The sequence below is a fragment of the Planococcus citri genome, chromosome 4 (assembly GCF_950023065.1).
Source record: "Planococcus citri chromosome 4, ihPlaCitr1.1, whole genome shotgun sequence".
In the NCBI taxonomy this organism is placed as follows: Eukaryota; Metazoa; Arthropoda; class Insecta; order Hemiptera; family Pseudococcidae; genus Planococcus; species Planococcus citri.
This window is the reverse complement of record NC_088680.1, coordinates 5,519,616-5,544,265: the sequence shown is the minus strand read 5'-3', so window position 1 is coordinate 5,544,265 and position 24,650 is coordinate 5,519,616. Positions and strand designations below refer to the sequence as shown.

The 24,650-nt window shown below is 38.8% G+C and overlaps 2 protein-coding genes across 6 annotated transcripts in view; one reads left to right on the top strand and one right to left on the bottom strand.

Annotated features, from left to right (window-relative positions):
* Positions 1–7,632, top strand: part of LOC135845720 (uncharacterized) — a 75,088-nt gene extending 67,456 nt beyond the window's left edge. Inside the window, exons 4-5 of one of the 5 annotated variants that reach the window (XR_010558813.1) lie at positions 1,859–2,873; positions 7,120–7,253. Coding sequence is in view for 3 of the 5 variants with exons in the window: in XM_065364513.1 (XP_065220585.1) it covers positions 1,859–2,119 (261 nt within the window). In the remaining 2 variants the exon portion in view is untranslated. The other 4 variants (XR_010558812.1, XM_065364513.1, XM_065364512.1 and 1 more) reach the window with 4 other exon arrangements.
* A 12,177-nt stretch (positions 7,633–19,809) lies between these two features.
* On the bottom strand, positions 19,810–24,560 carry LOC135842575 (putative uncharacterized protein DDB_G0290989). Its single transcript, XM_065360096.1, has 3 exons — positions 24,347–24,560; positions 24,017–24,229; positions 19,810–23,928 (listed from the first exon to the last, which is right to left on the bottom strand). Exon 3 carries the CDS (start codon positions 22,672–22,674, stop codon positions 19,810–19,812), a length of 2,865 nt encoding a protein of 954 aa, XP_065216168.1. The 5' UTR covers positions 22,675–23,928; positions 24,017–24,229; positions 24,347–24,560.
* Positions 24,561–24,650: the final 90 nt, after the last annotated feature.

Sequence of the window (24,650 nt, the reverse complement as noted above, 5' to 3'; positions counted from 1 at the left end):
CTGGTTATTTGTGGATAATTTTTTCCTTGTTCTGTTCTATGGTATTTTTAATTTGTTCATGTTCATCTTCGGAAAAATACCTCAATAAAGTGAATCTGTTGAAGTGTTCAATTTTTGTAAAGTGTTCAGTTGATTTTTCATTGTGTAGGTAGAATACTGGAGTTTTGGTAGGAATTGGATGCCTTTTCTTATCCAGTTTTTTGACTCATTTTTGCAGTTATCTGTATCATGTCCGAGGTGATCACAAATTTCACAATATAATTTATTTCTGCAATTTTTCTCCACATGTCCCCTGTGATTACAGTATCTGCAATATGGTATATCTTTTCTTTGGTCATTTCTTTCATCATCTGAATTTTGATCATCCTGTCTATTTTGATTTCTGTAATTTTGATTTCTGTGTGTCCTGTATTGGTATTTTCTATCTTGATTTCCTTGGTAATTATAGCCTCTTCCCTCTTCTTTCACTCACTTTGCTTACAGTCATTTCAATAATTTTTTCTAAACTAGTTTTTTCATTTTCGTAATTTGTTGTTTGTTTGATTTTATTCGCAGTTTGATGAATTATTTTTTCTACTGGAGTATCATTTTTCTTTTCATTTTCCATGATTTTTGATTTTATTGTTTTAATTTCATGTATTAGTTTTTCAATTTTGTCTTCAGTTTCCTTTTTTTCTCCTATTATTTGCAAGTTGGCTTCATATTTTTGGATATTTTCTCTCAGTTGTTTCAAAGTTCCATTTTCTCTCATTCCAATTGCAGAAATTATCTCAGGTTTCAGGCCCTTTAGAATAAACCTACAAATTCTTCTTTCTTCCATTTTTTCTTCACAAATTTTGCACAATTTAATCACATCTGTCAAGTATTCCAAAATGCCTTCATTTTCTCCCTGGCTTCTTTTCATCAATTTCATTTCACCCAAATCTTTATTTGCACTGCCATTAAATTCTGATAAAAATTGTGCTTTTAAATTTTTCCAGTCCTTTACTTCATTTTTGTCCATGTTATAGTAAACATTTAATGCCAAATCTGTTAAATAGGCAGGAAAGTATTTGAATTTTTTCACATCATCCCAATCATTTATACTGGAATATAGTTTAAATTTTTGAATAAATTCATCTGCAGTATTTTTCAGGCCAGAAAATGAACCTGGATGGAAAATGAGAGTTTTGGTTGTGGCTGGTGTATCTCCTATCATTTTTATAGAAAACTTGAGCTTTACTGATCCTAGATTTTGCTCAAAATTTCAGAAATGTCCTTGGTTGGTTTCTTGAAAATTCACTTTTGGTGCTTTTTCTTCACTTATGATTAAAATAATAATTACGCGAATGGTGCGAATATAATAATTCACTCAATAATTAATTAATTCAACGAATTATTTACCATTGTTCTCGGAGTATTTACCTTGGTTCTTCCTTGTTGGGTGCCAATTCTGTCGTATGAAATAATAGGCAGGTTCTATCCAAAACGATATATTCAGTATTATGTACAATATTCAACTATTAAACTGTCTCAGTACATACTTATGGTCTAGCTGGCTATGTACTAAATTAATAAATGATATAGAATCGTCATGTTTGAGTGTCCTACTTTTCATTCTCTCACTCCTCAACCTATTCCTTGAATTCTGACTCATCCAACTAGCTCACTCTCTGTACACACCTATTACTCATACAACATTTACAAAGAAACTATAGTTTTCACTTGAAGAACACGCTTCTCACTGGGCTGGAGTGTATGCCCATCGCTGATTCATAAGTACATAAGTAGTAATAGATACATAATATAACATAGTATAGTATAATGTACGTATGGTGATCAAGATTTTCTTTTTTTTTTTTTTTTTTTTCATGAGCAGTACTTCGAAATAAAACACATGAATGACCACATCGAGAGAACAGTGAAAATTATCCGCGATGATTTACCTTCTGTAAATACCACTGAAAACCAAGCATGTCGTAAGGCATGCAATGATATGTTAGGGTGGACAGAATACAATTATCTTGCGAAAAATCACAAAGAAGAATTCAATGTGTATGCAAATAAGGTAATCAATGAATGCCCTGAGAAGTGGAAGGAGACCTTTAACACAATCAATAATTCAATATATGCGGGTTGAATCAGGCGACTCGGTAATGAACACACTGTAACTATGCAATAAATGCCGTACCTAAATATTAATAATTATAGTCTGTCTCATTTAACTTGACCATTACCAATACTTACACACTACTCTATCGCATTGTGTAAATACAACGCACAGTTGCCACAAATAATTTCAAAAGAAAACAAATAGTAAAGTCAACCCCACCTTACGCGGCAAATACGGCAAAGTAAAGCAAATGAACATGCTGATTTTTTTTTTTAATGAAAATGAATTGAAACTTTGAAACATTACTTATTTGAAGATAATTTGAAGTAATAGGCACGATCTTTAATAATAATAATGGAAAATAACATGAAAAATGTAATTTTAATTGTGAAAATTACAGTATTTTCATTTTTGGCAGCCAGTAAATATTATTTTTCATGGGCAGTGCTTGACTTTGTTGTATTATGTAACGAAATTATGCAGTTGTAAACATCAAAACATTGCACATTTTGACAACGTAGGAAATTTTTGAGAGGTCAAGTTAAATGAGACAGACTATAGTAACTATATTTTGTATGTACAATGCGTTTCATATTCCTAATCATACGTTACAGTTCAGTGCCTATTCTAACATGTAGTTCCAACAATATTGTGTAGCTCCAAAAAATTGATGTGCAGTTGGAAAAAAAATTGTGCAGTTGAAAAAAAACGAATTTGGGACGGAAGGAGACCTTTAACACAATCAATAATTCAATATATGCGGGTTGAATCAGGCGACTCGGTAATGAACACACTGTAACTATATGCAATAAATGCCGTACCTAAATATTAATAATTAGTAACTATATTTTGTATGTACAATGCGTTTCATATTCCTAATCATACGTTACTCAGTGCCTATTCTAACATGTAGTTCCAACAATATTGTGTAGCTCCAAAAAATTGATGTGCAGTTGGAAAAAAAATTGTGCAGTTGAAAAAAAACGAATTTGGGACTCATGTAACTTCATAAAAACTGCACAATGATATCAAACAAATAATCAGGTAAAAGGTAAATACATAAATGTAGTAGAAAAAATTACTAAGTAGCAGTGCCGCCCAGAGGATGGAAATGTGGTATTGCAGAATCTTTGAGGGTTCCAAAAATTTTTCAGGGGGACCCCCCTTTTTTTCAGAAAAAAACCAAGTTATTGCCATGAGTTATGTGAAATTTTTCTATGGGCCAGTTCTTTTCACTTCTAATGATAAAGAAACAAATCCAAAGACAGTTTTGTAACTCTCTTCCTACTGTTAATGAGCTATTTCTATGGAGAAAAAAAACTTTTGAGGCTTTTTTGAAGAAGTCTTGGGGAAAGGTATGTCTAGACCTATTTCAAGTTTTACAATAATGTTGATCCATCATTTTTTTTAAATTTGAAGAGCTGAAGATCTAAAAACCAGCTTTTTTTGATCTACATAATTAAAGGAGTTTATCCAAATTTGAGCTGAATTTTAGACAGTCACACACAGTACGTTTTTTTAACCAACCTTTTTTTAAATGATTGATTAGTGGAGAATACTGGTTGAAAAAAATGTCCTTGATGTGCTTGCCTGAAAATCAAATTAAATGTGGACAAACTTGTTGAATAGACCCGAAAATGGACCACAATTTTTAGCTTCCCAAATTGATTTCCACATATTTCGTAAGAGAAATTTTAAAATTATATTTCTGGGGAAACAAAAATTGCGCTGGAAGTTCCAGAATGGCTAAATAGCTAGAAATTACAAAAGTTAGTTCATGGGAGATAATTTTAGTTACAGGGATCCAGGGGGAGGGGGTAACACTGAAATATTTTCAATTTCTTTTGCCAGATTTTCTCAACTTTTTACCCTAGGTACCCCCCCTTCCACGGATTTCTCAAGCTATTTAGCCAGGAGTTGGAAGCAAAAATGTTGAATAATTTAAATTTTTCAAATACTTTTTGTGGATTTTCTTCGGCTTTTGGCCTGTGAAAACAAAATTTAAAAAGAGGACAGAACATAATTTTTGGAAAATTTTCAATTTTTCTCGAGCGAAGTGAGGGTAAAAGAGTCAGACAACGTTTATCAGTGGTAATTGTCGTTCTAAAATTATTTCATTGGCTGACATTGGCTGAACCAACATCATTCGTTGTTCTAAAATGCATCAGCACAATTTATTACATAAAAATTGCTGTCAGCCTTTTACCAATGACCACAAGCGTGCCAATGTATTATGATTGGATAAGAAGGAGGCTTTGTAATAATAGAATGATAATAAAATTTTGATCTCAGCACGTTCATTTTATTAATTGTTTGTAGTATTTTTATATTTATTTGTACTTTTTTTTTCTTGTTTAATTTAAATGAAGAATTACTGAATTAGCTATGGATCCTCAGTAAGTGTTAACGAATGAATGAATAAATAAATGAAATGACAAAGTAGTACCTTGGGCTTATTTATTCATTTTAAAATTTTTAAATTAATTTAATAGCGGCAAGTTTGAACTTTTCAGACATTTTGAAAAATTTACAAAATGATTTATTTTGGAATATTTAATATTATTTTTTTTTGAAGAATGGCCAAAGAAACTAAAACTTAGTCATCATAAGTCACCTAACTTCAAAATTGAAGGGGCAACTCCGTTTCAGAAATTATAAATTTTAATGTAATATATTCCTTCCTTTTAGCGCTTCTGATTTCATCCGTATAGCTTTGGCTACTGCTGCAGCTGTACTAATTGATAGTTCCAGTTCATCGGAGTCTTCCAGTGATGATGATGATCACAGCTTTCGAGGCAGCGCACAGAACGCAAAGAAAAAGCTCTAGGAATAAGCAGGAGCGGTATTTGAAAAAAATTCGGAAAATGACGAATGATCAGTTTAGAAGTAATTTTCGAATGTCAAGGAGCATCTTTGATGCCTTATTGAAAATTATTAAGCCTAAGATCGTGAATTTGGGTTGTGGCTGGAAAACCATCAGTGCCGAAGGTCAATTATTGTCAGTTTTGTGGCTGTTGAGCACACCGGACAGTTACAGGTTATAAATTAAAATTAATACGTTCTGTTCTTTTGTGGGTTCTCTCATCATCATCAACAGAATCACAAAACACAGTATACAGATTTTTAGAATGATAGTGGTTTCAAATTTTTCAATGCATCTGTCAAACCTACCATCTACACTGTTTTTTCTTTTTTTTTGGAAAAAATGAGGTGTTATTTAAAAAAAATTTTACAGAGCATCCAGGGAGTGGTGGTAGAAACTTTACATTTAGATAAATAGGTGTACCAGAGTAGGACTTTAAAAAAGTGTTAAATGGGCAAGTTTCCAATTTTTAAAGTTTTTGGGGTAGCTGAGCTTTGAAAAAAAGTTGAGAAAAACGTATTTTTTTAACATGGGAATGAATATTACCTTACGTTGTAAGATAATCAAATGTTGTCATTATGAATTTTTTTGGGCTAAAAATAAAGACATTTTACTCGATTTTTCTGAAAATAAAAAAAAGTCGTAGCAGTCTGCCGCTACGTAAGAGCCAAATTTTTGTGCCAGAAACATTGAGGGCTCTTGAACTACTCGCACCCTCGCTTCGCTCCTGTGCTTCGCTTGTATTTGGGGGGACTTTGTCCCCCCTACACCCCCCTTGGGCTTCGCCCACCTACCTCCTGTGCATGCTTTTTTTCATGTTCTGCACTTCTCTTGAACTACTCGCACCCTCGCTTCGCTCCTGTGCTTCGCCTGCATGTGGGGGGACATTGTCCCCCCTGAACCCCCCTTGGGCTTCGCCCAACTCTCTCCTTCTGCTGCTTCCTTCTTATATTCGCGGGGGGACCCCTGCACCCCCCTTGGGCTTCGCCCAACTCTCTCATTCCGCTGTTTCCTTCTCATTTGCCCAACTCTCTCCTTCCACTGTTTCCTTCTTATATTCGCGGGGGGATGTTGTCCCCCTGCACCCCCCTTGGGCTTCGCCCAACTCTCTCCTTCCGTTGTTTCCTTCTTGTATTCGCGGGGGGACATTGTCCCCCCTGCACCCCCCTTGGGCTTCGCCCAACTATCTTCTTCCTCCTTTGGCAAATGTGGTAACAAACCTGTCTTGACCTTGATTTAGGTAAAATGAGGTTGGAAGGCTGAAACCGGCCAAAGGCACATCGGGTACATCCTCTCAATGTACTGTGAAAATTTGGACCCTCTAAGTCAATTTGTAGGGCCTGTAAGCTTGGCTAAACGTCAAAAAACACATTTGACCCTGGAAAGGGGTCAAATAGGGTTGGAAGGTTGAAACTAGCAAAAGGCACTTCGGGTACATCCACCCATTGTACTGTGAAAATTTAGACCCTCTAGGTCAATTTGGAGGAGCTGTAGGCTTGGCTAAACGTCAAAATTTTCAAAAAACACATAAAATAGATGAAAAAATCCACTTTTTTGACCCTGGAGAGGGGTCAAATGTGATTGGAAGGTTCAAACATGCAAAAGGCACTTCGGGTACATCCTCCCAATGTACTGTGAAAATTTGGACCCTCTACGTCAATTTGGAGGGGCTGTAGGTTTGGCTAAACGTCAAAAAACACGTAAAAATACGCTTTTTTGACCCCGGAGTAGGGTCAAATGGGGTTGGAAGGTTGAATTCTGAAAAAAACACTCAAGGGGCACCCTCTCATTGTATGCTGAAAATTTGGTCCCCCTAGGTCAATTTTAGGGGTGAGGGGGTCAAAAACTAAGGTCAAATGTGGTTTTTCCCACCTTAATCAGGATGGAGATGACGTAGGAAGCTGCAATTTGGATATGTTGATCACAATGAGGATATTGACCAATGGTATGATTTTGGACCCTTCTCATTTATTTGGGGTCATATTGTGCCCCTCCAAAAAAATGACCTTTCTGTAAAAATGGGGTTGGAAGGTTGAAACATGCAAAAGGCACTTCGGGTACATCATCCCATTGTACTGTGAAAATTTGGACCCTCTCGGTTAATTTGGAGGGGACCTACCTACCAATAATATCGATCTAAAATAAATTTTGATTTCTTCAACAGACATTACCCGTAACTGTACCCAAAGACTCGAAAGATGTATTCTTATCGGGTCTATACTCAAAGCTATCTCCTAACCTGCCAACGATTGGAATAGAAAACGAAACAGGTGCTCCAATGATAGACGTAGCGTCTCAATTTTTGAAACCAGCTACAGGTGGTTCGGTGATCAGTTACCACGATAATCTCGAAGGACCTAATCATAAGATTGATAAAAAAGATAAATTATTGATTAATTAATCGTACCTATCTAGTAAAAATTATTCGGTTCATAGTTGAATTTTTTTATACGTATCTTGTATAGGTACTTTATCACCGCCGATTTGATTGTATAATTTGGTTGTATTATGCGGATTCTTCGAATATTTTCTGTTTCACAATTATAAATATTTGTTATTACCGTCGGAACGATTTAATAAAATACTTATTTTGTTTTCAAGACTTGATTTGTGATATTTTTTGCTGTGAATATTTATTACTATGTATGTAAATAAATTGTGTATTATCTTCTTGTGATTCGTGTTTTTCATTGCTTCGGTTTATTTTTTATGTATTAGTCCGGGATGAGTAATTGCACCCCCCCCCCCGCCGAGCCTCCGGGACAACTTTTTTCTTAAATGGGACATCCTAAGGAACATTTTAAAGCAAACTTGCCCAAAAAAAATTTGGCCTTACTCACAAAATGGCGGCCATTTTGATTGACAGGTCAGCCGAAATCGCAGATTTTGCGTTTCAACATAGGACTTGCACGAAAATGTTCAAACTTTACAACGGTAGATCGAAAGATCATGCAAAAATTTGTCACCTGTCAAAATTTCAAGTGCTTAAGTGCGTTTTTCGATTTTTGGTGAATTTTTGAAAATCGAATTTAGGCCAAAAATGAGGGAAAAAATCAAAATCTTACCAAATTGACCAAGAAAGCTGAAATTCGCGGTATACCCTATTCTCGACATGCCAAATCGATTGGAAACGGTTTCAACCAGTTTTGAGCAGTTCTGGAGCCTCCAGCAGATTTTTGAAACTCGAAATGTCCACGAAATTCCATCAAATTGGAGTTGTAAAGCTGAAATTTATTCTAAAAACTGATTTCAATACGCTACGAAGTACTGCAGGTGAATTTAAAAGTCGTTTTGGAGCCTCCGGCGACTTTTTTGAAAATTCCCGAAGCCTCCAGCAGATTTTTGAAACTTTAAACTTTCACAAAATTTTATTAAATGGAGATGGAAAGCTAAAATTTATTCTACACTCCAATTTTAACACCCTCTGAAGACGACTTCAGGTGGGTTCAAGTCATTTTAGAGCCTCCACCTATTCTCGACATGCCAAATCGATTGGAAACGGTTTCAACCAGTTTTGAGCAGTTCTGGAGCCTCCAGCAGATTTTTGAAACTCGAAATGTCCACGAAATTCCATCAAATTGGAGTTGTAAAGCTGAAATTTATTCTAAAACCTGATTTCAATACGCTACGAAGTACTGCAGGTGAATTTAAAAGTCGTTTTGGAGCCTCCGGCGACTTTTTTGAAAATTCCCGAAGCCTCCAGCAGATTTTTGAAACTTTAAACTTTCACAAAATTTTATTAAATGGAGATGGAAAGCTAAAATTTATTCTACACTCCAATTTTAACACCCTCTGAAGACGACTTCAGGTGGGTTCAAGTCATTTTAGAGCCTCCAGCTACATTTTTGAAAATTACTGGAGTCTCCTGTAAATTTTTGAAACATGATCAAACTGAGATGGAGAGTCGAAACTCATTCTGCAAACTAATTTTAACACCCTCGGAAGACGACTTCAGGTGAGTTCAAGTCATTTTAGAGCCTCCGGCGACTTTTTTGAAAATTACTGGAGCCTCTAGCAGATTTTTGAAAGTTTAAATTTTCACAAAATCTCATCAAATGGAGATGGAGAGTCGAAATTTATTGTGCAAACTAATTTTAACACCCTCTGAAGACGACTTCGGGTGGTTCAAGTCATTTTAGAGCCTCTAGCGACTTTTTTGAAAATTACTAGTGCCTCCAGTAGATTTTTGAAACTTTAAATCTCCCCAACATTAATTTATCAGACGGAGTTGGCAAGCTGAAAGTTACTTCGGAGGCTACATGGTGCATGGTGGTTTCAAATAGTTTTGGAGCTTCCAGCTACTTTTAGGAAATTTCAATTTTCCAAAAAAACACCATACAACCTTTCCAAAAGTCGCTGGAGGCCCCAAAACGACTTGAAATCCACCAGCAGTCAACTTCGTAGCGTATTGAAATTAGTTTGCAGAATGAGATTCGACTCTCCATCTCGGTTTGATGAAATTGTGGGGAAATTTCAAGATTCAAAAATCTACTGGAGGCTCCAGTATTTTTCAAAAATGTCGCTGCAGGCTCTAAAATGACAAGTTTCAAAAATCTGCTGGAGGCTTCGGGAATTTTCAAAAAAGTCACTGGAGGCTCCAAAACGACTTTTACATAAATTCACCTGCAGTACTTCGTAGCGTATTGAAATCAGTTTTTAGAATAAATTTCAGTTTTACAACTCCAATTTGATGGAATTTTGTGGACATTTCGAGTTTCAAAAATCTGCTGGAGGCTCCAAAACTGCTAAAAACTGGTTGAAACCGTTTCCAATCGATTTGGCATGTCGAGAATAGGGTATATCCCAAATTTCAGCTTTCTTGGTCAATTTGGTAAAGTTTTGATTTTTTCCCTCATTTTTGGCCTAAATTCGATTTTCAAAAATTCACCAAAAATCGAAAAACGCACTTTAGCACTTGAAATTTTGACAGGTGACAAATTTTTGCATGATCTTTCGATCTACCGTTGTAAAGTTTGAACATTTTCGTGCAAGTCCTATGTTGAAACGCAAAATCTGCGATTTCGGCTGACCTGTCAATCAAAATGGCCGCCATTTTGTGAGTAAGGCCAACTTTTTTTGAGGCAAGTTTGCTTTAAAATGTTCCTTAGGATGTCCCCTTTAAGAAAAAAGTTGTCCCGGAGGATCGGCCGTGGGGGGGGGTGCAATTACTCCTATTGTCATATGCCGGACTATATTGTATGTTTTGAAAAAATTATTGATCAAAAATGCGCCGAAATCTCAATAAAAATTTGCCAAAAACGAATGAAAGTGTGTGAAAAACGTGTCACCAGTAAAATGGTGAAAATACATTCGAAAAAGCTTGAATTGACAAAAATTAAAAACATTATTAAATTTCTGCAGCACAATTTCAAATGAACAAAATTTCAACAACTCCAAAGTAAATTTTTCGATTTTTGTCGAATTTTTGAAAATGCAACGACTGATTTAAGTGAATAATTTTAGAAAAATGTGCATAAAATCATTCTAATAATAAGCACAATTGAAAAGAAAAAATTAAAAAAATAAATTTTCAAAAACGTAAACAAATTTTTAATCAAAATAATACGAATACGAAATGAATAATAAATTACGATAGCTTATGAGAATAAATTCACTCAAACATATCAGTACAAGAAAATTAAAAATACACGAAACTGAAAGAAATCAATTCACAATCGCTTTCGCAGTTAATAATTTCAGTCTAACAAGTAAACAAAAGTACTATACGTTATTATAAAACATTTGGAAGACATTCTATGCCAGTTGTAGTAGTGTGGGGTGTTACCGCACTTGCCACTTGGGTGGACTAACTGCTACATATATCGAAGAAGCTACTTATGATGACGAATAGGGGTAACTTCTTCGATGAGGGAAGAATGTCGGGAAACACTCTTATACTAGGCCAAGGCTGAGGTACAGCTGCTAAGATCGTAGAACGAACGCGACACAAATAAGTTGATACCTTAGGTACTTTAAGACGCTTTATTACGTGAGTCAGAGACAGCTTCTCTACGATAATCTGCTCTATTACAATGTTAATAAGACTACACGAAATATACAAGCGAATGAGTAAAGACACGATTACTACAGTATAAAAACAAGTCCCTAAGTTGAGCCTACTCATCTGCATAGCAGGTATTCAGTCTCAACGTTGTGTAGCAAAGCTAACGAAAAACATACTGATGCTGCTTTCACAGCATCCGATCGGTGAAGCTTCCTCGAACTACACTGCTAGATCGCGCCGCTAATGGAGCTGCGCGATGCTACGTATGTGGGCTCACAACTTCCACTTATGGTGGTAGCTGCGGGCGCACGACCTACCGGTACATATGCCCCAATGCCATAAGGTTCGACCTCTTAACAGGAGATGTAGGATCGTGGTGGCATTTTGATCTTGAGGGTACCGGGGTCCACTGCCCCTGCTACTACGAGCCCGCAGCTACTTCTCGGAGAAACTCCTCTGTGAGACTTTTTCTACAGCTTTCGGAACTTAGAGAATAAACTGCTACTCGGAAATTGCGCAGGAACGACTGAAAATATGCTTTAAGCTTACGAGAAAAATATTTACAATGTCGCTTAAAGTCGCAAAAAAATTAATGCTAGTCGTATACAAAAAAACTAAATCGTCAACTAAATTTCTAAATTCACAAATTCGTCAACGAAAAAATATTTACAATAATAAAATAAAAAAAAACAAAAATTCGCGTCAAACGCGTTTTGGTAATTACAGCGTAAAAACCGCCACGTGACTGGAACCACGCCGCAAACCGGTACCGCTTGGGTTTCATCCAGGTTTCATCTTCGTGATAACGACTTAGAATTTTCAGCTTCACGTTGGATACTCGATGCAGCTACTAATTAACAAGTAATTAATAATTAATTAATCGTTCCTTGACTAATTAATGATGTTGGCTAAATAGAATGTGTTTTCTTCTTTCTGTTACAGGTATTGGAGCTGACATCGGTGAATTCTTCGCGGAAAATTTGCAACTCTACGAAGCTGGTATACGATCAACTTCGAAGACAGCTACCTTCGGTGAGTTAATTCTACTTTTTAATTAACTTTTTGTGAATGAAATCATGAACGTTGACTATTTCACAGGTTTCCGAAGCTAGCTACCAAACAACTGTGCCGCTAAACGATTATTTTGAGTTCAACGAGTGAAAATTGCGAAGCTGACTACGTTGCCGGAAAGTAAACAACTACTCCTTATCAGGTACGTTTGAGAATTTTTTCAACGTTTCAAATTTTGAAAATACTATGCTGATTTCGAAATAATTAATTCGTGTCGTTCTTTTAATTTATTAGTGAAGATGACTTTGAATTCGACGAAACTACAAGTGACGTTCGGTGACTAGCTACGATGATAATCAGTCCAGTGACCGGTGAATTTTTTACGCGACTGAAGAATTATGCAGCGAAGAAACAACGAAAATTTACCCAGTGAAATAAAAAGGTAACACACATCTCGATCTTCTCGTAAACTTTATTGAATATTATGATAAACCTCGGCGAAACTACTCCGTCTACGCCTCGATGGTACTACTACTACTAGCTACGCTAAATATACGGTATGGTTATTTTATTTTCGAAGAAGCTTCTCCAAATTATACAGCATTCATATCTTCGTATCGTTGAAGATCTAGTTCATCGGTCATTGGTTCAGTGTCCTCTTCTCTTGTGGGTCTTTGATTTTCCGGCATCATTGTTCTTGCTACGCCCATTACCCATTGTTCGTGCTGGCATTGTTCGAAAGTTGTCCTTAACATGATCGTCGCAGCTTCGAATAGTTGCTCCTCGTGTAAGTAATACTGGTGCGACATTATCCCTTTCGGCGGGCATCTGGCTATCACTTCTCTAAGTTCGACCATGTAATGATACTGTCCGTTAAAGTCCCATTCTGCACCGTAGGTTAAGTAGTTTTCAAGATTTCTTCTTACATCGATGCACTCATAATGGATCAGCGGGGGTACTACGTATACGACTTTTACGTTTTTTCGATTGAACGCCAGCATTAGTTTCTTCCACCAGTATTCAAGTTCTATTTTTTCATCGTAGAAAATCTCGTACGATCCTGCCGATACCATGACGTGGGTGCCGATCGAAGACAGCTCGTCGATGAAATTAATCAGTCCCCTTATTGGCAGACTCGAACCGTTTAATCGAGATGTCTTGATATTCTGGAGCCGATCTCGATTCTTATAAATCATTTCTTTCACTACTCCATTTATGATGCCGTCGCCGAGCAGAATGAACCCGTTTATTCCGTAAAACTCCTGTGTTGTGCCCAATCGGTCGATGCACTGTAAATAACCATATTTACGTTCTATCTGGAACACGGAGGCTGCTTCGCTCGTCAGATCGTACTGGTAACTCAAGCCCATATCATCGATGACATCGTAGACGTTGCCAAAATTCACAGGTAAACGTACCCTTGTGTAGTCTGCTTGAATCGTTTTCATAAACCGGATGTCACTTATATCGGGGTTTTCTTCTTCGTCGAATACCAAATTTACAAATTTACCGAAGCCTCCCTCGTATGCGTCACTGTCGTAACTGTCGCTCCTTTCGCCGTCATCGCTTTCAATCTGCTCGTCGCGTACATCGGTGGCTTCTTCTTTCTCTTTCTTCTTGTATCTTAGTTTCTCGTTCGCAATTGACAGCCTGCTGGTTTCGATTACTAACGAGGCATTAAACTCTGCCAACTCTTCGACCAATTTCTTCTTCTCTCTGTATTTGTCTCGAAGCTCGGCTATTTTGACATCCTTCTCGTTATTGGCTGTAGACAATCTCTCGATTGCTTCATCTTTTTCTTCTATCTCTAACCGGTATTTCCTGAGGCGCGAACATAAAAAATCGGAGCTTCTCTTCCACGTGGTGCATCCTTGACATGCAGCGGAATGGCCGTTTACCGTTAACTTTGAGTTGCTCACTATTCCTATCGCGTTCTGCATTTTTCTTCGGTCACTTCACGCACTTTTACTTCGGAAACAAAAAAAAAACAAATTTTCACCTCGATTTATTACTATTTCTTATACGCAACCATTCAATACCACGCTATTACACAATATGCTGGATAGTCGTTGTCTTTGTTTCGTTATCGGTATCGTATCTAGGTGCCGTGGGGGTTGGGGCGTTGCGTGTTTATCAGTGCTATCTCGTAGAAATCGACAAAGTAGGAACGCTCATGTCCTTGAAGCATTTCCAGCTGTAGTGTGTTGAGAGTTTTTCTTTTCTTCCTATTGCGTTTATTATTAGGTGATGTCGAAGTGGCTACACTGTTTCGATCACTTGGGTTTTTCCGTTCGTTCAAAATTTCTAAAGCTTTCTTTTTTCGGAGTTCGCGTTTCTCCGGATTGGGTATGCTCTTCTCGATGCAATCTTCCAAAATTTTTTCTTTATCGGGTGGGATTTTTTTACGAAGTACCTTCTTGATTTTTCTAAATTTTTCTTCGTATTCAGAAATAGGTTTTTTCTTCGCTTCCCGGTGTAACTGTTCCCGTATGTTTTCCGCAGCCTTCTGTACATTTTTAGGTACGTACTCAGGGTCTTTCGGATCGTTGACTTCTTCGCCATCGCTGTCTTCATCTTCGTGAAAGTTTTCGATGTCGTCTTCTCCCTGAGTTTTCGGCTTTGGTTTCACGTAATCTTTAATTTTATCGATGAGCTCTCTCCGATCGAACTTTGACCTCTGCTTTAGATCGCTCTTCAGCTCCTCAATTTGAGATTTATTGAGGTAGGTCATCATTTGACGTGTGTTTACGATTTGTTCGTCGGAGGCATCTACTAAGCTCTTCACCATATAACAATTCGAGCCTACGTGCTGCTCAACTGAATAAGGACCGTATCGTTTTTGGAAAAGTTTTTTAGAAAAACCTTTGTCATAAGATGACAACCTATGGTTGGTGAGTAAGACTAATTCGCCATTTTCAAAAATCGTCGGCGGACCGTGCAATTTATTGAAGGCTACTTCATTGTCTATCCTCTGCTGCGCTCTTTTTTCTCGAATAAACGCTACCATGGCTTGCTGTGGAGTCATCTTCTCGATATTTTCTTCGACGACCATTTGGGTGTAGACAGCTTTTCTCGCGAGCTTATCAGCTACAAAATTATTGTGGTCATGGCGCCTAGCTCGTACATGGCGCAAAGCAAACTCTTCGAATTGTCTGCTAAGTTCAATGACCTCCTGGAAAAGCTTCGCGTGGTGAACCGGTTTATTGCTGGAGTTTTTCCAGTTATTCTCGATCCATCGTCGGCTGTTATGATTAATCGCGGTAACCAGATAATTCGAATCGGAGAAAACTTTCAGCTTCTTAATTTCGTTAAAAATCGCAATTTTCATCGTAATGATTAACGCAACGACTTCCGCGAGATTGTTCGAGCTTTTATACTTCGCGTGCGTGATTCTTTCCGATACATTTCTTTCTCCACTGGGTGACCAACTGATCCCGATACCCGCGATCGCTTCGTCAGTACCGTTCGCAGAGCAAGCTCCGTCTATGGCTACCCAGGTGTATCCTTTTTTATCTCTAATCAGATGTTTTTGATCCATTTTGGTTTCGAAGGCTTCTACACTGGTGATCGAAGGAACTTCATTCGCACGTTGTTCTTCGCGAAGTTTGCTAAGTTCGAATTTGGCGTTAAATTCGTGCTGTGGCACTGGCAGATGTTTCGCGAGAGGATCCTTGATGCCCCAGGCCTCGTCTGGCTTCATGCCAAATTCGGTGGGCGTGTTGTTAATTTCAAGTTCGATATCTTTCACGTACTTATGCCAACCACAGTGACTATGGTATTCTTCATTCGAGGTCTTGTTGATTTTAATTCGAAGTCTGTCTCCAATTATACGCATAGTTCGCTCCACCAAGCTCGACTGCGGATTGTAGCGAGTGGTGTGCCCAATTTTGATGCCATACTTCGTGAGTAACTTGTTCCATTCATCGCTTACAAATTGCTTCCCATTATCGGTGATAATTTTCCGCACTTTGTGCCCCAGTGTTTTTATTTCTTCGAGTACTTCCTTCGCAGCTTTGGTGACTTCTTCCTGATTGGCTACTACAAGTGGCTTCATCCATACCTTCGATGTATAGACGCACTTCATTACCAACATGTATTTTGGGTCTTTTTCTTTATTCGTGATTTGCCCAATCAGGTCTGCTGATATGACGTCAGCGATGCCATGCGATTCAATTTGCGCGTATTCGAGTTTTTTACGCTGCGGAAAAGCTTTATTTTGCTTACACTCGATGCATTCGCTGGTGGCTAACTTTATGGACTTTGACGCATTCGGTGAGTAATAAAAACGTTTGAAGATGGCTTCTACTTTATTAGCACCGATGTGTCCGTATTCTTCGTGGATATAGAGTACCGTATCCTTGTACAGCTCATCAGGTAGGCAAGGTGTCAAGGTGCCATCTTCTCTTATTTTATGCAGCACTCTAATTTCTTCTTCATCGACGATTACGTATTTCTTCTCGAGATTTCTTTTTGATTTACGCTGCCGAGCATTCATATCGATTTCAGGGGCTTCTAACTTTCGAATGATTCGAGCCCAATTTTCATCAGCTTGCTGGTAAATGTCGATTCTTCGGAGACAGTCTACAAGTTGATCTTTGACCATGTCCATGTAAACAGTGCCACAAGGTAGCATCTGCGTCCAATCTACTTTACAGATAGTCAGCTCCGGTGCCTGAATGTCCCACCATTTACCCTTTCTTTTAGGCAAATCGTAGATTAAGGTGTGACTGGCAATGTGACAAATCCAGGAAGCTGCTTTACGATTTATGCGAGCTAAATTGCGGAAATTGTGTACCACCGATTGCATATCCTTTCGAACATGCACCGGATAGCCAGCTATCCATATTTCCAGCTTCCTTAACGCGTTCATCATGGCATACATTTCCTTCTCAATTATCGTATAGTTCTTCTGATAATCTTTGAAAGAATTGCTCACGAATACGATGACTTTGTCGACACCATTGATCTTTTGGTATAATACTCCATTCATCGCGTCTTCGGTGATATTTGTCTCGAGGTAGAAATCTTCACCAGGTACAGGTGTTTTGAGTTTGAATTTCACCCTGTAGTCTTTATCGAGTTGTTCTAGGGCCTCTTGCTGTTCAGGACCCCATTTGAAGTTTTCTTTACGAGTTACCTCGTATAGTGGCCTTGCTTTCTGTTGGTAATCGCTGATAAAACGTTTGTAGAAGCCTACGATGCCTAAAAATGCTTGTACATCTTTATCGTTCTTAAGCTTGAAATTGCCTTTGGCATCGGTGTGCTTCGCTTTAAAATCATAGAGTTTTTTGATTTTTTTATCTTGCTTCATTAGGTAATCAGGTTCGAGTTTGAATCCAAGGTGCTCAGCGCTATCTTTGAAAAATCTTGATTTTCGAGGGTTCAGCTTCAATCCGTATTTCTTTATTTCACCAAGTACTTCCACTAGTAACTCCATCATTTCTTCAAAAGTCATGGCTTTCAGTAGAATATCGTCCACGTACTTGGTGATTCCTTTTTTGGTAGGAATAATTTTATTGATCATTTGCACGAATAATGCAGACGATACTTTCAGCCCATATGGCACTCGGACAAATTGGTGAACTTCTCCATCAACTACAAACGCGCAGTATTTTCGAACTGACTCGTGTAAAACCATTTGCCAGAAGCCAGCTACGAAATCTAACATACAATAGAGCTTGGCTTCGCCCTGTGTAGTTATTATTCGATCAAGTAGGCCCGCTTCGTTGTAGTCATTCTGGAGTATTGGATTTAGTTCCATTGGATTTAGGCAGAGCCTAACTTCTCCATTCTTCTTGATGTTGACTACTAACGCGTTGATATAAGGTGAATTCGATGGCTCTACAATCCGCTTTGCAAGCATGATACGGAGTGCTTCACGTACGAGTGGCATTTGTTTATTGGACGGCGTGTATTTAGGACCTTTAAACTGAGTAGGTATTCGATCCGGATGCATGAAATGAAGCTTCATTTTAGGACCCTTGTATCGACCAGGATATTTGCTGAACACACATGCGAATTCGCTCAAAACGTCGTACGCTAAATCAGATTGTTGTGACGTGATTAGGCCTTTGGAGACTGCTTCATTCAAATCGAGAATTAAATTTGCCAGAAAAATTTCAGGACCGTCGTCCTTGTCATCTGGACCGAGAGCTTCATATCTTTCAAAGGTGTCTGCTTTATTCATAACAACTTCGGTGACTTTTTCTTCGCACTCTTCTATCTCGATTTTTTGGACTACGAGCTTTCGTTGATACTGCTCCTTCGTCATAAAATTGATCGATGACTTTTTATCTTCTTTGGTAGGCTTACAGGTGACAATCTTCTCTTTTATTTGAGGTTGGATTTCGAGCCTTTCCATAGTAGTAGTTCCAATTATGCATACTTGATTGCAGTCTTTCAAAATTAAAAAAGGGATTTTCAGCTCGAGATCACCAAACTTGATTTTAGGAACTATCGCATAGCCCAAAGTCTCGGCTTTTTGCTTATTAGCCATTTGGCACACGATAGGTTTATCGAGCATGACATAGCTGATGTCGTCATAATGGTCTCTGAGCCAACGATTCGCGGTTTCGTACGATACGACGTTAGGTACAGCACCGGTGTCGAATTGAGTTGGATATTCGATGTCTCCTATTTTTATCGGTGCCACGCAGGAAATGGTCCTGCCTTTTTTGTACTTAAATTGATCTTTCACGTAATTCTCAATTTCGCTTTTCTTTAACGCTGGTTTTGGAGTGTGACTCAAGTGATGGACATTTTCAGCTATAGCTGTGAACTGGTTCAGAAGATGGTCTTCGTACGTTTCGCATCCCTGTTCCGGTTGATCGATTAAATTTGTTACAATTTCGGTGACTTGCTCTTCAGTTGCCCCAGCGGGGTTTTCGACGATGTCTACAATCGGTTGTGGAAGCAGGGGTGTTGAATTTCGTTCTGCCCCAGTGGCAGGGATTTCCAACTTTTTTATTAGGGTTTCGAGGGCTTTGGCATCGATGTCTTTCTTCAATTTTTCCAATTTTTTTATCATTCTAGTGACTTCAATTCGGACGTTTTTAGGCAGGTTGTCTTTCTGCTCAAATAAATCTTTCAGCTTGGTGATTCGGAGACCTTCTTCACTTGCAACTACTTCTTCGGCTGGATTTTCCAGGATCGGAATTTCATCCGGCTTCGCTACAGGTGTTACATTAGTCGGATGTACGTGCATACGATCTAATTCCCTAATGAACTCGTTCCTCCTTTTATAGCTAGGATAGTACTTGTCATTTTTCTTACTCTTATGAAATTTTTTAGTTACTGGTATCAAGTTGTATTTTTGATCTACTCTGAAATGACGATATTGAATATTGTATTTATCTTTTTTCAGATCCAGGAATATTGCTGCCGGAGTCCACCAGAATTTAATTCCATGTTCATCCGCGAGCTGTTGGTATACTCGACGATACGCGAAATAAGTATCCAGATGAACCGGTTTACTCGACGACATCTTCGGCTTGATCAACGGAAACAACAAGATTATCTCGGTAAATTTCTTCTTTTCTTTCAGTAGAGTAACTATTTCGGAGATTAGACGCTTCATAACTCTAGAATCCAAGCCAGGGTAGTTCAGCTCATATTGGCCTACCAAAAGTACAGCTTTGTCTCTTTCGAAATTCGCTACACTGATGGCTTTTTTTAAATCAGTGGCATTTATTTGTTCACACAGGTATGGTTTCGTGATATCCGGACTTCTGCGCGGTACCATGTTGGCGAGATAACATGCCAACGAGTCACCTATATAATCGAATTCGTGGTATGGAAATTCTTGGAAGGATGAGCCCTCTAGTGCTAAGTTGCACACGTCTAGGCTTCGTTTCCCGACGACGAATCGAATTTTTCACCCCTGGATTCAACTTCGGTGTCATCTGCTTCTTGATCAGACGACGAGCTTTGAACTTCACCGGTAACTACATGTACTTTGTGTTTCTCGTAGTTTTTCTTCTTTTCTGATCTTTCAGTTCTTTCTTTTTGTTTTTCTCTGGGTTCTTCTTCACGCTTACTCTTTTCAAACTTCTTCTCCTCCTTTTCCGGATCACCTTTCGGCTTTTCTTTTTCGTATTTCGGTTTCTCATACGGTTTGCGATGCTCGGTGCGCTTGTTTTTTTCAAAATCGTTACTTCTTCGATTTTTGTAATCGTTACTACGGTCGTTCTTCTCGTAGTTATTGTATCGGCGACTCCTCTCGTAATTTGAATTTTTGCTGTCGTCGTACTTCTTGGAACGCTTAAATTCCGAGTAGTTGTTCAAAGCTCGGGCTTTTGGTTTAACCTGAACTTCGACGCCTCCTACCCATTCTTCTATGCGCGTCATCGCTTCGAGTCGTTGCTCCATCTTTTCCAAATCTTGGAGTTCAACTTCGGTGATTCGAGCTTTAAGTGATGAATGAAGTTTATAGAAAACTGAGCGTGCAATATCTTCTTTGGGAGTGTTGCTTGTCATGAGAATTCTCATCCACGTTAGTACTTCGGAGACGTGGGCAGTGGAAGACGATTCGGTGACTTCAAGCTTCGCAAAATGAGTTCGAGCATCACTCTGTCTTTGAGGGCTCCACGCGTACTCGATAAAGCTTTGACGGAATTGATAATACTCGCCAATGTCAGCGGTGTTTGCCTTCCAAATTTCCATGAATGGAAGCTCTTGGCAATTCACGACCGATTTGAGTACACTTATGAACTGCGTCTCGCTTGCTTGGAAACTTTCCAGTTGACTATCGAATTCTCTTAGGTACTGGAAGACTTTAAATTGGTTGTTTTTCCCGAATTTCAGGTTTTGATCTTGCGTTATGCCTGATTTTATGACCTTCGTGTTTTGGCCAAATTTCAAGTCAAATCGGAGATCTCTACACGTTAGCTTCCTGCGTTCCTGCGGTTGCGGCGTCGCTTGCGGCTGCGGCTGCGGTTGCGGCTGCGGTTGCGGCTGCGGCTGGAACTGCGGCGGCGGATACGGGTACGCATGCTGATACATGAACACCTGCGGAGGCGGAAACTGCGGCTGACCATAAAATTGCTGCTGCGGCTGTGGCTGCGGCTGCTGTTGGTGAAGCACTTCGTGTAGATTGGATCTTTGGGGCGTCGACGCGCCTGGATTTGGCGGCGCATTTCGCGGGGGTTGCGTTAAAATCGGTGAAACCTGCGGCATCGGGTGCGGCGCGTTACGCGCATTATTTTGAGTTGGTTGCGCACGTAGTCGCTGCGCTTCAGCTTCGAGACGTTGCTGATTTTCGATATCGAAGAGACGTTGCACCTCCTGTTGGATTCGCTGCTGGTCATCTTCTCTAATCTGTTCCATCTCTTCCCGATAGTCTTTTACAAACTCGTCGAACTTTTTGTAAATGCCGGTCACATCTTTGTTGTCTTGGTCAGATGTAGTTTGTACTTTGTGGAATTCTTCGTGCAATTCTTTCATTAATCCACTTATTTCTCGGTTTCGATCTTTCAGTCGATTGATTTGGACCGCTTGCGTAATCATATGTTGTTCTATTACACGTTTGTACTCGGCGAAAACTTCACTGAAACTTTCTTTAACTTCACGTATCTGTTTTTTGAATTTGCGCTTTTGCAAAATAATGCGCTGTTCGAGTTCAATATACACGAGACCGAGGTCATTTCTTGTACGATGGGCTGCTTTCTCGACGTCTATGACACGGTTGAATAGTTGCATGCCGTTTTTATCTAAATTGTCGATCGCTTTATAATTCCATTCGCGGAAATTTGTTTCTTCGGTTGCTGAGTACTCGGTTGGGTACTTTTCTTCCAATTCCTTTCCTTTAATCCATTTTTCTGTTTTCTTTACGTACACTGGCCGCAAATCAAGTCTCTTAGCTAATTTTTCTGCTCTCTTTTTCAGCAACGCTTCGGACATCTTGGGCATTGTTTCTCCGTCGGTGTCATCTTCACTTGGATTCTGACCTTCCGCAGGAGCTTGGACCAACTGTTCAGACGGAGCAGTGGCTTGCACAGTTTTACCCTGATCGCCGAAATCGATTAACTCTCTGGTAAGATGCAACATGTTATCAGCGTTGATTTGCGCCGGTGCGCGGTTGAGTAACGGTGACTGTGTTACAGGCGCGTTGGATAATCGACGTAGATGACTGGTACACTGATCATTTCCGTCGGAGATCACTTCAGGCTCGACTGGACCGCTTTTTAAGAAATCCAGAGTACCTTCTTGTAGCAGCCGTTCGTATTCCAGGTTGGTATACTTCGAAGATGGTTTATTATTCTCGAAGTTGACATCGTATAAATTTCTACTTATACGTTCACCTAACGGATCTTTTTTCTTTTCAGATTTCTTTTTAGCAATCGGTGTCTTCTTAATTTTGAGCATTTCACGACGTCGGAGATCGGCTTCTTTCGCAGCGTTACGTATAGATTTACGAGGTACGTTAGGTTCCGCTTGCTCTCCTTCTTCTGAATTTTCGTCAGATACGTATGTGTAAATGCCAACACTCGATCTTCTTTCTCTTTCAGGATGCTGTTCGTTGAATCTACTAGCCAATGGGAAGCTACCTCGACGACCACTAGAATCGGACGGAGGAATCACGTTTTCTTCTTCCATTGTATAGCCGGAAAATCTCAGGTCATTTTCTAAATTCACGAACGCGAGTTCTAATTCGGTCAACGATTCTAATTCGTAATTTGTCTTTTTCAGGTAAGCAACTTTACACATATAGTCTACGATGACGTCGCTGAAAACCGTTACGCGAGCCTGTCGAACTGTGCTCGTTTTTTACACACGACGAACCCGCACAACTTGGCACAAAAATTTCCACGTTACGGCGAAATACACAAATTTTGGCATAAATTAATGTTCAAAATTTATACCTTCACATATACAAATAAAAAATAGAAAATCTTACGTATTAAAACACAAATATAGATCGCCAGGTTGATCTCTTCCTTGCACTGGGCCAATTCGTACAAAGGTGTCGTCGCCACATTGACGATGAAAAGCTTGATTTTCGCCGGGTTTCGATGAAAACTACACTTTTCCCAACGGTTTACGCGACTTTTTGAAGAATCTGAGATCGGTGAACCGCTCCAAATTCTCCTTTTCGTAACAATTGGTATAGGAACCACGATATTGGGCGCCAAATGTAGTAGTGTGGGGTGTTACCGCACTAGCCACTTGGGTGGACTAACTGCTACATATATCGAAGAAGCTACTTATGATGACGAATAGGGGTAACTTCTTCGACGAGGGAAGAATGTCGGGAAACACTCTTATACTAGGCCAAGGCTGAGGTACAGCTGCTAAGATCGTAGAACGAACGCGACACAAATAAGTTGATACCTTAGGTACTTTAAGACGCTTTATTACGTGAGTCAGAGACAGCTTCTCTACGATAATCTGCTCTATTACAATGTTAATAAGACTACACGAAATATACAAGCGAATGAGTAAAGACACGATTACTACAGTATAAAAACAAGTCCCTAAGTTGAGCCTACTCATCTGCATAGCAGGTATTCAGTCTCAACGTTGTGTAGCAAAGCTAACGAAAAACATACTGATGCTGCTTTCACAGCATCCGAGCGGTGAAGCTTCCTCGAACTACACTGCTAGATCGCGCCGCTAATGGAGCTGCGCGATGCTACGTATGTGGGCTCACAACTTCCACTTATGGTGGTAGCTGCGGGCGCACGACCTACCGGTACACAGTTTATTTCAACGAATCTTGATAAGACTTTAGCTTAAATTTAAAAAAACATCGAATAAGACTTAATTATGGACGAAAAAACATACACATATAATTAAAACATAATAGGAAACGTGATTAAATGAAACACCCGACCCTTAAATCATAAGCGATCTAGAAACTTTCAGTTTTCACTCTTTCAATAACAATATTCAAGCTGCACTTGCTATAGTAAACATACGCTGTCTGAAAGTGGAACAATTTGGTACCCGGCATATGGATCTCTACAAAATGCACGTAATATAAAAATTGAATTAATCAATGCGAATAATTTTTAGCTGAGTGTGTTCTCATCATAGACAATTTACTCACTTTACAATATCTGGCATGCATAGTTAGAACATATCCCACTTCCCAGCAAGTATAACAATTTCTGCTACTAAATTGGCAATTTCTCAAATGCTGGAGACGTCCTTTTTCATACTTGCAGAATCGATACGGGCATCTCCATTGTGGTATCCGGCATCTGTTTGCGTGTGCCATCCAATCTGCTGTTGTATTGATATCCTTCAATTCGTATTTAGTCTGCAAACAAGATGAGAATTGAGTTAGTAGAGTGGATCTTTCATTCGATATTTTGATGATTTGTTGAATGAATTAATTCCACATTATTTATTATGCTGACTCTGAGAGGAAACTGACCGGATGTCGTCGATGATCCATCATTTATTGTTTTATCAATCTAAATACCATCTAAAATATCCGTAACACTTGAAATAATCACGCCACAAGCATCAGCTGTTTGTGAAATGTTCAGCGAGTGATTTAGAGCTGGAAAATGATGAAATAACTGGAAAAGTTTCGAATTTGAGGCTAAAAAATGATGAAAATATTACAAAACAAAATAAATTTTCGGATTGTGATAAAAACTGATAAGAAATTTTTTTGAAAAAAAAACATAAACAACGAATTCAGTCATCAGCCAATCAAATTACGCGATTCTGAA

What these genes read in the sequence shown, in the direction of transcription:
- LOC135842575 (XM_065360096.1), bottom strand. Translation starts at nt 22,674, where the DNA reads ATGTGTAAAGTTGCTTACCTGAAAAAGACAAATTACGAATTAGAATCG.